The sequence below is a fragment of the Drosophila innubila genome, assembly GCF_004354385.1.
Source record: "Drosophila innubila isolate TH190305 chromosome 3R unlocalized genomic scaffold, UK_Dinn_1.0 2_E_3R, whole genome shotgun sequence".
In the NCBI taxonomy this organism is placed as follows: domain Eukaryota; kingdom Metazoa; phylum Arthropoda; class Insecta; order Diptera; family Drosophilidae; genus Drosophila; species Drosophila innubila.
The window spans coordinates 17,759,985-17,776,138 of record NW_022995380.1 but is presented as its reverse complement, the minus strand read 5'-3'; the positions used below and the strand labels follow the sequence as shown (position 1 = coordinate 17,776,138).

The 16,154-nt window shown below is 35.7% G+C and overlaps 2 protein-coding genes across 22 annotated transcripts in view; one reads left to right on the top strand and one right to left on the bottom strand.

Annotated features, from left to right (window-relative positions):
* Nucleotides 1-41: 41 nt before the first annotated feature.
* On the bottom strand, nucleotides 42-543 carry LOC117790856 (cytochrome c oxidase assembly protein COX16 homolog, mitochondrial). The gene is made up of 2 exons (XM_034630466.1): nucleotides 386-543; nucleotides 42-324 (listed from the first exon to the last, which is right to left on the bottom strand). Exons 1-2 carry the CDS (start codon nucleotides 502-504, stop codon nucleotides 123-125), a joined length of 321 nt encoding a protein of 106 aa, XP_034486357.1. The 5' UTR covers nucleotides 505-543; the 3' UTR covers nucleotides 42-122.
* Nucleotides 544-3,377: 2,834 nt separating this feature from the next.
* The window catches only part of LOC117790808 (tropomyosin-2), a 29,397-nt gene continuing 16,620 nt past the window's right edge, over nucleotides 3,378-16,154 (top strand). For 8 of the 21 annotated variants that reach the window (XM_034630383.1, XM_034630384.1, XM_034630382.1 and 5 more), the window contains exons 1-2: nucleotides 10,392-10,821; nucleotides 11,386-12,656. In XM_034630383.1, the coding sequence (XP_034486274.1) occupies nucleotides 10,407-10,821; nucleotides 11,386-12,656 (1,686 nt within the window). In that variant the 5' untranslated portion in view covers nucleotides 10,392-10,406. Of the gene's footprint in view, nucleotides 3,527-7,489; nucleotides 7,642-7,855; nucleotides 7,982-10,222; nucleotides 10,822-11,385; nucleotides 12,657-14,719; nucleotides 15,505-16,154 lie in introns of those variants that run through there. The other 13 variants (XM_034630390.1, XM_034630389.1, XM_034630396.1 and 10 more) reach the window with 13 other exon arrangements.

Sequence of the window (16,154 nt, the reverse complement as noted above, 5' to 3'; positions counted from 1 at the left end):
CAGGGCTACTCAGTTAATTCATTAAAAAAACAAATAAAATGCATTTTAAAGATTATTTATAATTTTATTTACAAGCTGTCACTTAATAAACATTATCGCCTAAATCACAATATGTCTTGTAGTTATTGTTTTGCCGTTACCGACTTTGTGAGTTCCTCCTCTTCCCAGGGGCGCGGACCGCGCTTGTTGGACCAATTGTCAATATCAATGGATTTAACTTTATCATATTCTGTTTCAAGCGTTACTTCTTGGCGTTTCTTCATACTCACGCCATATTTCTTCATTTCTTCAGGTGTCACCGGCTGCTTTTTAGCATATTGATATCTGAAATCAACAAATGTGTTATGACATGTGAGTTGAAGTAAAAATTTCCTCTTTGGCTTACCTAAGATTGGAAAACTGTTGTAATCCAAATGAGCCAGCCACCATCATAATTAGAAAGGGTATGCCATATTTAAATGATTTTCTTTTACTATAATAATTCAACTTTTCTATAAAAGACATTTTATTTGTGTTATTGTTATGAAATGATAAAACAAAACCCGGCCAGGGATGGCCTGTTTCAGATTTGCTTGATTACAATTATCGATAATTAAAAATTATCGCGATACATTTGGCGGTTTTTTCTTTGTAAATCAATTTGTAATCTTTTTAAAATGTTAAAAAGATTTGTTTTCAAATAATCATTTAATATATATGCAGCTGTTGTTTACGTTTATAAAAATAGATCTTTTTATGTTCATGCCCTTGATGCCAATCAAATGAGTCGTGTGCCTTGCCAAAATTCTTTAGATGAGTACAAGAAATTTCGAATTCGCAATTGTTTTCCGGCTGAGAAATAAATGTGCACACATCTTTTATTTACATACGATTTGGCGATAAGTTCAAGGTCAGCTGATCTAAGTCACTTTATATGTAATTTGCAAATAATTGACAGTGACGTTGTTTAAGAGCACCAAAAAGTTTCTCACATGCACACCACGATATTTGATATGGAATATACATCGAGCGCTGTCTGTGGTTCACCTTGGCCGTTATGCAGCTACTATGCAAGGCAAGTGGCTCGTCGCAAAGATTTCCTTTTAGTACCAAAGCTCAACCAGTTCGACATCGAGTTCAAATCATTCACAAGGAGCCACAACGACATCGATTGAGTCATCAATTGAGCCGGTGAACAGCGGGACGTCGACACGAGCGCGCCACTGAGACTAGGTTGGTCCGTCTGCCTCCCGGTCTACCCCTCATCCTTCAACGACTTAACAATCGGTCTAAGATTGTTTTTCATTTTTTGTTGCACCCTACCTGCAAACAATTAGAGCTGCTATGTTTCACTTGGTATCATTAAATATTTCATTTAAAAGAGAACACTGATTATCTGCTTGTTATTTTTTATATATTATTTTTAATTTTTCCATTGCAAATAATTATCATATATTTAAGTAAAATTTTAAGAAATATTTAAGTTATATTCATCTATGCGGGCTTAAAATAAAAAATAATAAACTTAATATTGTAGTTGTAAGCTTATATCATATATCCTTTTTTTAATTTAAAATTCCATGAAATAATTATATAAGAAATAAAAGACAAAACATAAATATAAGTAATACAATAGTAAAAAATATGTTGCAAGTGTTAATATGTCGCATAGACCAATGCCTCTTTACTTTTTTAAAATTTTCTCCTAATATGGTGGCAATTTTGCTAACAAGATTTTGCACTTGTTTAAGCCTGAATAGAAAGACAACTTGTACATATAGTTTTTAGAAGTATATATCTATACGAATTATGAAACTCCGTTGTTTTTCATACATGTTACACTTGTTCTCCAATGGCCATGATTTGATTTTTCATATTTAGCAAGTTGTTCGGGCCTTTTGGTTATTATAATACTATCATCGGTCCACGGTCTTTCACATACTTATATTTTACATAGTATGTAATACTTAAATATTGCCGTTTGGCTTCGTGTTTGCCTATTGGCAAAATCTTTTGAATGAAAACAATTGCGTCACTATGTGGGTGTTGCTCAGATTTAATTATAAATGCCTAAACATGTATGTGCCCTCATTGCTAAATAGCAATTTCCAAAAGAAAAACTAGACGCCAGCGAGCAGATAAATATTAAAATGCTTTCTATTAATATACTACGTTTCTTTTGAATACTTTGAAATATATTTAACATCCGATCGACTGAAGAAAGTTAAAATATTATTGATAACTCAAATCTTTTAAATTTTTGTGCTTTTCGAATAACTAAATTAAGTAATTTTCGACTGTATGAATTAAATAATTACAGAAATTTAACACAAACCCAACCTAATTTTTGGCAGAAACATATATAATATATATATATATAAAATTAAAAATTGAGAAAGAGTTCTATGACTTAAGGCTTGTACGTCGCGGTTACATTTATATTAAGCTTAAGTTTAAGTTTAAAAAAACATAGGAAAGTAATATAATCTATTTATCTAGATAGAATCCAGCTTAATTTTGAAACATATATTGGCTTGCATATCACAGCTTTTTACATTTATTAAAATAAAGAGCGTGTTAAATTGCATTAAATGGTATCTATATAAGAAAACTTTTAATCGGAAACTGCATATGAATTATTAGGGTTTTTCACGTAGTGCAATGGCTTGTGAGTCATGATTGGTTTTCAGTTAATTAACATTTGCACTTGTTGCTAAAATTTAAGTACATTTGTTCCATGCCAAAAGTGACGTTGAAAAGTCTATTAAAAAAGAAAAATTGTACACATTTATACAGATAGGTAAAATTTTGTAAAACAAGATTTTGTTTTTTGGCATATCAATAACTGAATTTTAAAAATAGATGCAAAATATCAAAAGAGCAAAACAATATGAAAATAAATAAAAATAAAGGTACGCACACATTAACAAGCTAAAACTTTCAAGCAAAAATACTGGCAGATGAAGCTTTTTTTAAAAAAAAAACTGGGAAATTTTAAAAAAATCTATATTGAAATTTTTAGCGCCTTAAACACACACACAAACAGAGATACTCACGCATACAAATGCAAACAAAAGAAACAGGTGAAAGCAACACTAAAAGTTGCTCAAAAAGGGAGAGAGAGAAAGAGAGAGATGGCCATTTGTGCTGTAGTTGTGTTGTTTTACCCTGTTCTGTTCTGTTCTTTTTCTGTTTCTTCTCGTACTTATGCAGAAAAGCGTTCGTAAATTGAGAGCCATCAAATGCAGTTCCAAAATAAAAATTTGAGCGGCCAGCGAGATTTTTGTGTTGAGCATGCAAAACGCATGGCGGCAGCTGCTGAGCGAAGCGACGACGCGACGGCGCTTCGGCTTTGCGTTGCCCAAAAGTATCTGACAGATACTTTGGCGCGCTCTCACACTTACACACAGACAATCAAGCACGCACACAAATGCAAAGAGCTTGAAATCGAAAAACAGCGGGCATCGAACGTCAGTATATTGAATAAATATTTTCAGTTGAACATCACAATCCGTTCAAGTCGCGGATAACTCCGAATAAAAGTTTTGTAAGTAAAAGGAAAAAAAAACAAAATTAAACTCTTACAATATTTTCAAATAAACTTAACTAATTAAATATTATAAAAAAGTGCTATAAGTTTTTTACATTTAACATTAAAAAGGACATTCGAAAAATATATTACATAATCAACAGAACCCAAAAAAGTATATAAAAATAAGTTATTTTAATTTTAAATAACAAATATTTCAATTAAAAATAGTGCAGTGTTCAGAGTTCAGACAACAAACCGCAATCTTTTTTTGAAAAGTATTTCAAACATTTAGATCGACTCGGTTCAAAACCCCAAATTGAGGTTAAGCAACTTTGGCAACAAGATTAAAATATGAACAAATAATTATGACTAAAGTGAAGCAAAAACTCAATGTCTTTGAAAACTTAACCACAACATGACTTCTAGAATTTCAATAAAATCGATTGCATTTCATATAAATAAATATTCTTTGTGTTGATAAACTTTATGAGTCTGTTAGTCTATGTAGAAAATATTAAGAAAGGACAATATGTGGGACAGATACCAAGAGATATTTCTTTAAGCAATAGATTGACGATATTCGAAAATTTTTTTTAAGAGATTTATTACTTTAATTTGTTTGTTTCTCTGTTCTTTTCGATATCCCTTTCTATCCTTGGTTTTTGTAGTTATTAGGGCATTGCAAATTTGTATCTATGAAATTCGATACTGTACCACAGCCCACAACGTTCAAAACTTTCTGTGGCAGAACGTAGGCGAAATGCTTTCGGATTTTTCAAAAAGCTTTGTATTAAGTAATATCCATTTGGGCAGATATTAGGAAATATTCAACAGATGCCACTTTAGGTTATTTTTAGCATTTCACAGAGAGAAAGCTTTGCGAAAGCTTTTCAACGTTGCAGGAATGTTGAAACGTTCTCACGTATACACACTTATACATTTATGTGTGAGACCCACAAATATCGGCCATATATATATACATATATCTAAGTGTTAAAAATAGCTGAGCAAGATCGTTTTATGTATAACAAAAAAATGTTGTTTTTTTCTGTCATGGATAATTTGGAAAATTTTGTGCTAGAATCAGGTTGAATATCAAGGCGTTAAAGACAGCCGAATTGGTGCTAGAGAAGAGGTTGGCCTACAATTAATTATTTTTGTACAATTTTACAATATATATAATTGACTTAAAAGTTGTTTCTTTTGTGTTTCTATTAAGAAGCGTATAAAATTCCATTCATATTGCCACCTGAGAACTTATCTTAAGAATCTATAATATATCCCAGTTGAAACGGTTAAGTATCTAATTGTAGAGCTCTAAATAAAAATTAAACTAAACCACTTTTACACCCTTTAAGTCACACAAGACTCAAATTACCCTGTTATTCTAAGCCGCATTTGGAACCCACTTTTATATCGCAATACAAGCTTTAAATACCTTGTTAGTAATACTTAAGTTATAGTATATTAATATTGTGTTTTGTCCCATTTTATACATTTACAAAATATGTATGTCATTGCCATTATTCAAGACGCCAAAAATATAAAATTCCATGTGATTTTCTGCTGAATAAACAAACATAATTCATTGTGTCACCTCGACATATACATACAACATTTAATGCCAATTTACCCCCAATCTCAAAACTCAAACCTTCTGAATCGCCGTCTGTCCGACTGGAGTGTCCGTCAACCTGTATAAAAATTGTGCCTCGATTGCAATTTTATTTAAAAATTCCAATTTTTGTCAATCTTTGTTTATTCACCTAAAAGCCTGGAACCTACCTCAGGAGCTGGAATGTAAACAAAAGTGTTAAAAATAAACCCATATGTAAGAAGTAAAATATTTAACATATATACATATATGAGAACATACTCGAATAATAAGAGGTTCGATTATTATCGAAAAGTGTGATCTTAGCACAGAAACGAAACTGACTCAATTAGTTTGGTATTTCAGGCATGACAAATTCACATGTTGGTCAAGTATTATATTATTAGGGCTTGCCCAAAGCCTGTTCGCATTTCTCTGGCGACCAGCTGAGTCCACAATTCTCTCACAGTGAGTCAGCCTTGCAATAAATGCATTCTCTGCCTTTTCAACTTGACAATCATTCTTAATTCTCTGTAGAGTCAGAGGGCGCAGAGAAAAGGTTTAAGCATAAATTCAGCTAAACAAGAATTTCTTGCGTTAAATAAATAAATATCAGGGAATCAAACCTAAACAAATATAGGTTACGGTTTCGGTTCCGGTACATCTCGAAATAACTATTTCGGTAAAAGGTTCTATTTCATTTTTTTTTCTTTCGGTTTCGGTAACAGTACCGCTACGTAAACTTACAAAAAATCAATTTTAAAACATATTTAAATTTTAAGATATCGTCTTTTAATAAACAGACCTAGAGTAAAAAAAAATGTTTTTGAACGAATTTGAAAATATTTGAATGCAGAACGTATTAAGAGGCCAAATCATGACCAAAATAACATTCCACTTGAAAATCGGTTCAGTTTTGATCAAGTTATGACAGTTTGAAGTTGGACAGACTGCGGATTTAGTCACTTTACAAGTCCAAATTATTGTTCAATTTCACATGATTTGTAACAAAAAAATGAAAGGTCTCAGAATCAAGTTTAAAGTGTTGTTTTATACAAATTACGATATAAGGAGATGATTAAAAGTGAAAGCTTGAGATTTAAAATTTTGATTTTTCTAAATTTCAAAGGGGGGACAATTAGCATCGAAATCGAATCTTGGTCGAAAATAATTAAGTTTTCTAAATGAACAAAAATTGAATACAGAAAAAATGTAGAGGCCAAATCATGATCAAAATGATATTCCGTTTGAAAATCTATTCAGTTTTGATCAAGTTATGACAATTGGAAGTTGGACAACTCTTTGACAACTTTACCACAACCGTACCAGTGCAAGTTCCATATCTATTCCTTTCTTGAGTTCCAGCTATTTATCTTTGATTTCATTTTAGTCCTATCTTAAGTCAACCATTTAATTTACTTGAGCATCCAATTCAATAACATTTTATTATACTCAAAGGAACAATATATATATATTTTTTTGAATCAATAACATATTGATTCTCAGATTTGATCCATTGTTTAAAATTATTTGATACTTTAGTGATTTCTTCAACTGTCTTAATGCATTTTTAAAAGTTGTACACCATTTATTGTTGTTCCTTAAATGTGCAGTCAGTATTTATTGGGTTCATGCTCAGACACTCTACCATTGTTTCAGCTCATCAGACGGATTTTAATATTTAACTGGCGTTTGTTGGCGTCTTTTATTGCGCCGGTTGCTGTTGCTGTTCTCTGGTCAATCATCTCTCAGTAAATCATTTAACGCAATAGTCAGTGAGGCGTAGCTCACGTTTTTCAACGATTTGTTTGTACGCAAAACAAGAATGAGAATGCGATTGAGAACTGTTCAGATGTGCTATATGAAGTTAATACTTATTTATGCAGCTCACATCCGACATACCGAAGCTGTGAGCATTTCTAAGTAGAGAGTTACCAAAAATTGTGTCAAACGTTGTTAAATTGAAATTGGTAAAATATACGAGATTTGCAATGATTGTCGTCATTTTAAATTGAGTTTAAAAATCCTACAAATCTTATAGTTGTTATATAAAAGCTCAGTCGGAGCTTAATTATAAGTATATACTAACCAAATTTGGTCTAATATATCATAAAGTTGCCCAAGAGAAACAATCAGTGTTTTTTCTGTATAAATTTAAATCATATCCTTCGCGAAATACAATTTGTATGAGTAATTATTAAAAATTGTTACCTTTAATATATTTACTTTAATGTAAATGTGAGAAACGAAAGAAATACAAAATGTAAAATTGCACTTTCTTTCTTCTGTAGCGATGATTATTACAGAATTTATTATTACTTTTATTGAGTGGCCATTGCAACAGTTGTAATAATTTCAATTACCAATTTGATTTTGATTTTCAGTTTCTTTCGAGTAGCAGTAAAACAAAAAACCAGCCACCATGGATGCCATCAAGAAGAAGATGCAAGCGATGAAAGTCGACAAGGACGGAGCTTTGGAACGTGCTCTCGTCTGCGAACAGGAGGCACGCGATGCCAACACCCGCGCCGAGAAGGTAAGCACTCAACCATGCAACATGTTGCACTGCCCCATATATAGTATGTATCTCACCTACCACACACGCACCACGCACTAAACGAACCGAGAAACAAGTCTAAAAGAAAAACCATTTGTTATTACAAAAAGCATAATTGACGGCCGTTAACTTGTTAACACATGCATTTACTTACACGTAATTCTCTATTTTTGTTCACCCGCCTCACCTGTAGGCCGAGGAGGAGGCTCGTCAGCTGCAAAAGAAGATCCAGACCGTTGAAAACGAATTGGATCAGACCCAGGAAGCCCTCACCCTTGTCACTGGCAAGCTGGAGGAGAAGAACAAAGCTCTGCAGAACGTGAGTACAAGCTAATTCTTCAATCTACACGAATTAGATTAGTGTTAAGATAGAATTTTTATAGCCAAGACTTTTTAGTTTCTCCAATAACTTTTATAAATTGAGTCTATTGAACTTAAACGCTTAAAAAAATAATGTTAAAAGATTTATTTCCTGGTTTTATACCTCAAATATTTCCTTCTAACGCCGTAGTTAGTATATCTGGCAAATTTCTGCACAATAGCTATATTGGTTCCCACAATTTGTCCCAAATCACTTATTTACTTGGTTAATTTCAAACCGACCTTAAAAGAATTATTTATTGATTCAATATACATTTTTTTAAGTCTGCCCAAACTACTGCATGAAGGGAAATCTATAAATATAATGAGGTTAAAAAGTGAGATCATTAAAAAAAATTTGAAAAAGAAATTTGAACATTTTCTGTAGAATATTTTTAAGAATATTTATGTTATATATTATTATGTCTATGCTTTCAACCCACATTATTCTATTGTAAAGTATAAGTTTACCTCAAAGAAAGCAAATAAAAGCAAGAAATACACTTGAAATCCATATTAGAATTAGATTTTTACGACTTTATATATATGTATAAACGGTTTGGTGACAGCCAAACTGCAGTAAATTGAAAATCTGTGCCATCTGGTCACCATCACAAACTTTACGCGTATTTTACGAGATGATGCTAATTTGTTGGCACCTTCAGAAAATTTGGAAAATGTTTAGGGAAATGCCTGTTGTATGTTTGTGCTTTTAAATTCCACAAAAAAAAATTGGAAAATTTTAAATTTTAAATGGAAATTCAAATTCAAAAAATATCATCAAGTAGCAACCAAATATTTTGCTGTTGGCAACGCCTTTGATGAGCGCTATTTTTAAATGCGTGTGTGCAGCACTTGAAAATAGCTTTCTCTAGGTGTGAGAGAGACGCACTGCGATTGCTGCATGTGCGTGTATGTGTGTATCAAATAACGAAAAAGCAAAGCCAAATGTGAGTTTTTTTTCTTGCTTTGCTCTGCTTTTGGCTTTGCCAAAATATTTGCTCAGAAAATTGTTCTTGTTTTTTTTTTGGTTTTGTGTACTAGGAAAATTGAAATAGCGCGCAGTATTCAGACAATTTTTCTTAACTTTTCTCGAATTAAATAAAATTTTTTTCATTTCATTTGCTTTGACTTTTGATTGGTACGTTCTGTCGTTCTACAAGACTTAAAAGTATTTCAAGGACATTATTTTTTTTATATTGTTGGCATCCAAAATGGCGTTGCCAATTGGCAGCGTTTCAAAAAATGTTTAGTGTGTACAGGTAACCAGCGTATTATCTGTATAAGTAAATAAATACTTATCAGACAACATAAATATACAAAATATTTTGACAAATTATCATCGTATATTATTATTATCAGGCAACTTATGTTGGCCCTACCCAAAACACTTGAATAGATAATGACGATGATATTGAGATACACACAACTCTTCGCTGAGTAATATGCGAAAATATGATAAAGAAGAAGAGAGAGCAAGGCAATTAAATCTAACGAAAATGAAATTAACAGGAAATATTCGAAGAGCGCCAAATTGAGAGCAAACTAATGCTTGAGTGTGAGTGGGCGTTGGGGATGGGGGCTGTGGGCTGACTGAGAGAGTCTCTCTCACTCCTTTCCCCTGCTTGACGATCACAGTGCAACACAATTACATACACACTTGTACATATACAAATGTGTGCATAATGCTGACTCACTCGCACACATGTGCCACACGGTAGGGGGCGCTGGCGCTCCCCCAACAGCAACAACAATAACATTAGATCGAAGAGAAAGAGAGAGAGAGAGAGCGTTCGCCCTGGTGAGCTGTTGAGCGTGAGCGCATGGCCACAGAAATTATGGCATGGCACACACACCACTTTCAAGTACAACGCCAGAGCAAGCAGCAAGCAACTGCCGGAGGGGCCGAAAAACCAGCAAGCAGCCGCCGCCGCAAGCCGCATAATAATTAAAAAATAAATAAATTAATTAATTAAATATAAATTAAAATTATAAAAAATTAAATCACTACTTTTATTAATCAACATTTGTTGAGAAACACTAGTTTTATTTAATTCAATTTAAATAAAATCTTAGTGTTTTTCAATTACATAAATAAAATCAAACGCAAAAAGCCGCTACAACAAAATCAACAACAACGCATACCCAACAACAACAACAACGTGTAGCGGAAGTTGGCCAAATACAAAATTTTCTTTAGCTAATTTCAACGCGCGACTGAAATTTGAAAAAAAAAGAAAGAAGGGAGAAAAATTGTATTAAATCATCAGTAAAAATAGAAAAGACTCAAACTAACGGTACTATGATCACAGCTGTTTTTTGAACACGCATCAGATCACAAACAACAACAACAACAGCAACAATAGCCAAAGCTTATAATTAATATGTACGAAAAAACATTAACAATAGGAACTGCAAAAGTTAATAATGCATATGAGTGGCAAAAAGTGAGTTACAGCAAAAATCAAGCAACAGCAACAATAACTAAGCCTAAGCAAAAGCAACCCAAGCCCAACAACAACAACAAAATAGTATCAAACAGTGCGAAAAATGCAACAAAAACGCATAATCAACATTTAAAAGCGGCTGTAACAACAAAACCAGCTGTAACAACAACAACAGCAACAACAACAGCAACAACAACATTAACGGCTTTATCAAAGCCGGCAACGCAAACGCCACTATTCAAAAAGTTCGTTGGCAACGCGGCAAGAAGACAAACGCTTGCGCACCAAATAAAACGCGCACACCGCCATCTATTGACAAGCGGTGGCAACGATAAGCAACTGAAAAATTTAGGTAATTTAGATTACAAAATGCAATTTCTTTGCAATAAGTTAATAATTTGTTGAAAATTATTTGATTTTAAAGAAGGTTTAAAGTTCGTCACCCCTCGGGAAGAGTTACATATTTAATTCTAAAATAAGTATAGAAAATCGACAATACTCTAAAAAAAATTTAAAATTCTAGCTCCAAAGCTAAGAAAAATTAGGAAAAAAGTATTTTTTCCAAGTTAAAATTTTGGACTTTTCACCTAAAATGGTTCGACTTGCCAGATCGACCATTTTTGCTGGGTGGCAACCTTCGGTGTTTTTTGGATTGCAGAGCAGCTGCTGCAGACAAAAAGCATAATAATGAACAAACAAGATTATTAATTAAAACGGTCATATTGTGTATGCAATGAAAAGCATCTGTGTGCACAAGCCAAGTGTAATTGGATATTTTTTAATAAAATATTTGCCTTGGCTTGTGCACACTTTTTAGCTATCGATATCGATATATGCAAATCAGCTGATTTGCGCGATGTTTATTTCGAGACATATCGATATCGATATATTGTAATATCAACAATTCCCATTAAAGCAGGCAGCGCAGCTGCTGCAGGACAGCAGACAAAAACAACAAAACATCAGCAACAGCAGCAGCAACAGCGTCAGCGTAATAAACGCACACTAAATGCAAATAAACAGTTGTTTTGCGAAAAGAGTGATAATCAAAAGCAGAAGGTAAAGAAGCAACAAAGTAAGCGTGGCAGCAACGACGCTGACGGCGCTAAATCGGAGCTGTCATCCCGTTGGGGCTCCATCGAGGAGCAGTTGAATGTGCTTGATAATCTGCTCTACTACGATGAGGAGGCCGAATTGTATATAGCGCAACTATACGACAAATATCAACAACTCCAGAACTCGACGGTAAGAGAAAGTGACTCAGAGGACTCGGAGATTTGGAGCTGGAGTGACTACGATTTGGACATGTCTCACAACAACAGTGGCGTCGATGAGGACGCGCTGTCCAGCACCAGCGGTGCTGGCAGTCACAGCACCAATAATTCCAATTCATCGTCCCTTGTGCCGTCCTCATTGAAGCGACGCGGCCATCAGCATCATCCACGCTTTGCGGGCACACGGCGTCCCAATGTGCCCAACGTGCAGGAAATTCTGGCCGCTCTCTATCGCGGCGATTCCAAGGGTGTGCTCTCCAATCTGCGCGGCGAGCTGCAGCCCGAGGCGGAGCCTGAAGTGGAGCCCGAAGTGGCGCCACCTGTCGCCAGTCGGAGTACGCTCAGTCTGCCGCTGAGCGAATCCGTGACTAATTCCGTGGGCAGCAATAGTCCAACGCCCACGGATGAGAGCAGCATCCTAGACGAGGCGACTGCAACGAGTCAGACTGCTGTAGAGTCAACAGAGCAGAAGAAAAAGAAGAAGAAGCGTGATAAAGGTGACAAGTCAGAGAAGTCGGAACGTAAAAAGAAATCATCGTCATCGACATCAACTGGCGGCAAGCGGGAGCGAGAGCGAGAAAGGGAGCGTAATAAACGTCAAGGCGGCGGCGTCGGCGTCATGGAGATCAGCAGCGACAGCATTGCGACAGATCTGAGTGCGGGCGCCATTGACGAGGGGATTGTGGTGAACACGGAGGATGAGGACACACAGACAGCCGAGTGGTCAAAGCTGCGCTGCACCAGCGAAGCGGCCGAAATTGTTGCCGAACGGGAGGCGAGACGCAACAAGGGACGTTGCGCTGATTATCCGGGCTTGGCCTTTGGACGATCCATCTTCAGCTCCGACACGATGATGAAGTTCAACATTATTCGCAACGAGCTGCACAACATCATGAATACGCAACTCAAGCGGGTAATTAGCGGTGCGGGAAAGGGGCAATTACATATACATTATATACGTATCTACTAATCATCTGTTTATTTTCTTCAAGCCACCTTTGCTGTTACCACCATCTTCGATAAGCGTTTTAGCCAATTTAGCAACAACAACAAACACATATAAGTTTGGTTAGGTTTTCTATATATTCTACATATATCTATGACTGCTCCAATTTTTGTTGTCTGCTCCTCATTTTCGCACACACACACACATGCATACACTCATAAATACATATGTGTGTATCGATGTGTGTGTGTGCTTTGCACATTGCAAACCGATTACGTCGCCGTTTTCTTCGTTGCTTTCTTTGCTGCTTACTGAATTTTGTTTCGGTTTCTGCTTTAACCCTTTGATGGCCCACTACAGTGTGTAGCGTTCAAGTCTCTTGTCATTGCAATAGTTAAAGATTTGTGCAAATCTTGACCCAATTGACATACAAACAAATGTGTACTAAGTTAGTCGTTTTACCTGTCTTTCGTGAAGGTTTCTTTCTTTCTTTTTTTTGACGTGTTAAGCTCTCTCACTCACACATACACACACACATATGATGTTCGCTTTTTCTTATTGCTCAGCACAAAACTATTTCAACTGTTTATCTAGTAAATACACATATTTACTTAATTGCCATCAATTGTTTAATTAGTTACGCAATTGCGCTTTCTGCATTTTGTACATTGTTGACACCGGTTAACGGTATTCTCGTGAGTACCTGTTGCTTCCAGTCTCCCTCTCCTTCGCTCTCTCTCATTCTATGACTAGCGGCGCCCAAAAAGGCAGTCGATAAAGAAACAGACTAAATGTTATTACTGCTATAATTATCGTTGTTTATACCCACCCCCGCACACACACACACACATAGACATGTAGATAGAGAAGAACATACATATGTACATAAATATTTTACAAAGCTTGAGAAAACTCCATAAATAGCAACAGTTGGATTACAGCAGCTTAATTAAATACTTAAAACGTTTTCGACCAAAAATGTATTTCTTTGTGAACTTGGCTCGCCAATTTGACGCGCACCATTCAATTATTATTATTTTATATTAAACTAAATGTATTCTCGCTGCAGCACACGTTCTCTACGTGTTCTCGCAGCCAAAGCAAAACGCCAATGACCTTCATACAACGTGTGTATTGAACAAAATAAGTTACCCCCCACTTTGGTAGTGTATGCACATAAATGTACATATGTATGTATGTGTGACACTGACGTTTACTTTTAATTTCTTTTCAATGCCGCATGTCTAAAAATGGGCAGGCGTGCTCATTTAATTGAAATCAACCAACCATTGGCAATTTCATATTATCAACAATTATGTCATTTACCAAATACAAAAATCGCTTCGACACTTGTTGCTCCTATCGCCGCTGCCTATCGTTATCGGGGCAATTGGGGCAATCGCAACCTGTCACACAACAGGATCATGGAAAACACAACAAACACAAACACAAACCACCTGCACACCTGTAAGCGCACACAATACACTTAACGTCGTTGTGACAACTGATTAGTCATTGTTGCTGCTTCTGCTTGCGTGTTGATAAGCCTGATAAAGCACCGGCATTATATGCTGTATTATACAATTATCTTGTGTGGTTGGCCTGTGGTGTGGTAAGTGAGAGAGGAGGCAGGTTTACACACACACATGTACATGTACTTTCTGCCGATAGTCGATGACATGCCGCTTACTCATTTGCACTAGCAAATGAGCAATTGACCAGTCGTCGTTGTCGCTCGGAATTTTGCATAATATTATTTGCATTGGAGAAAAAAAGGCAAAAATCTCAAATATTTCTTCACTAATTAATGCAAAAAACAACAACAAACATGACTGAAATTTTTAGCGGCTTTAACAGGTTTTCCAGCGGGAAAGCCGCATATACACACATGCTAGCGCACTCGCACTCACACACATGTATATACGAACGACACGACACATAGGCGAGGCACTGTCAGACTGGAAAGTCACATGTACACACAGCAGTTGTCTCTTTCGCGCATCGTACTAAACCACCACCACCGCTTCGTAGACATGAGCATGCAAAGTGTTTCAGCGGTTCATTTCCAGTTACGTACTCACAAATGTCAGTCGCAGACTCGCGTCGTTTTATCGTCTTCTTTTCTCGTGTGTGTGTGTAGTTTCTGTGCAGTTTACTGCTACTAAAAAGCAATATTTAAAAGTAGTCAAACGAAATTTATATGCAACAATTAATGTGTATCAAGTGCGACAGAATTTGAGCGGATCTGCACACTAAAAAAATAAAAATTAAAGAAAAAAAATACACGACGACAGGCAGCAGCAGCAACGAAGCAAACCAGTAAAAGAAGAAGAAGAAAAAGTAGTAGAAGAGAAAGAAAGAAGAAGAAGAATAAAACCGGTGGTTAGCGCATACTCTTGTCTGTGTCGTCGCTTCGTTCGGTCGTTCGTTCGTTCTACGTGCGTGTGTGTTGGTGGTTCACATTTTGTAAATTAACGAAAATATTTGGTGCTGCCATATAGAAAGAAATTTGTATTTCGAAAAAAAAAAAGAAAATAAATAACGAGTGTGCTTCAGTGCCTACTGCCAACCAACCGCCCATTTAAGTATCTCATCTGCCTCTGGCTGCCAACGCAAAAGTCCAAGTGTAAACACTTATCAAACACCCACAACTACAACTAAAAGCACAAACATGACGACCAGCATTCCACAAGGTACACTTTTGGATGTACTCAAGAAGAAAATGCGTCAGACCAAAGAAGAAATGGAAAAGTATAAAGATGAATGCGAGGAATTTCATAAGCGCCTTCAGCTTGAAGTTGTTCGACGTGAAGAAGTAAGCCTTGGATTTAATTACAAATTACAATTCACTTCACATTAGCAGCTACTTTTGGTATTCAAATTTATGTGGCAAGGTCCAGAGTATATTTTGCATAAAAAAAACCTCCACACCACAGAACTCCACACCAGGCAGGGCTCAAGATAGCCAGCAACAGCAGCATTTCTTCTCTCTCTCTGCTGTCAGCAGTGCCAACGTTTCCAATGCAAATACATACGGACGCACACAGATACTGAGACATATGGATACAAATACAAGTACAAAGTCTTGTCACATTCGTACGCTCTCTTTGGCCGCTCTTTTTCGTTCTTCCTCTCTCGGTGTCTCTGTCTCCATCTCCGTCTCCACATTTGTTGTTTTGTTCCTCGCTGGTTTTCCTGTCGCTGACTGTGTTTTGTCTTTTTTTTGACTATCTTTTGTTATTACAAATTTCAATTCTTTTTTTTATGTGTGTGTGAAGTACACAGGGTGCTTCTAGAATCTAGATCCAGTAGCTGACGTCTTCTGGTTTTTTTTTTTGTCTTCAAACTGTTGTTATCTATGTGCCCAAATTCATTCACCTTTCAAAATGTATGTTGGTTGCCTTATCGCTATATAGAATAACATTAGCATATCTTGTATACTTTATGTACACACATACATATACA

What these genes read in the sequence shown, in the direction of transcription:
- LOC117790856 (XM_034630466.1), bottom strand. Translation starts at nt 504, where the DNA reads ATGTCTTTTATAGAAAAGTTGAATTATTATAGTAAAAGAAAATCATTT. An exon ending in CAACAGTTTTCCAATCTTAG is followed by an intron (nt 325 to 385) that starts GTAAGCCAAAGA and finishes TGTTGATTTCAG; the next exon opens with ATATCAATATGCTAAAAAGC.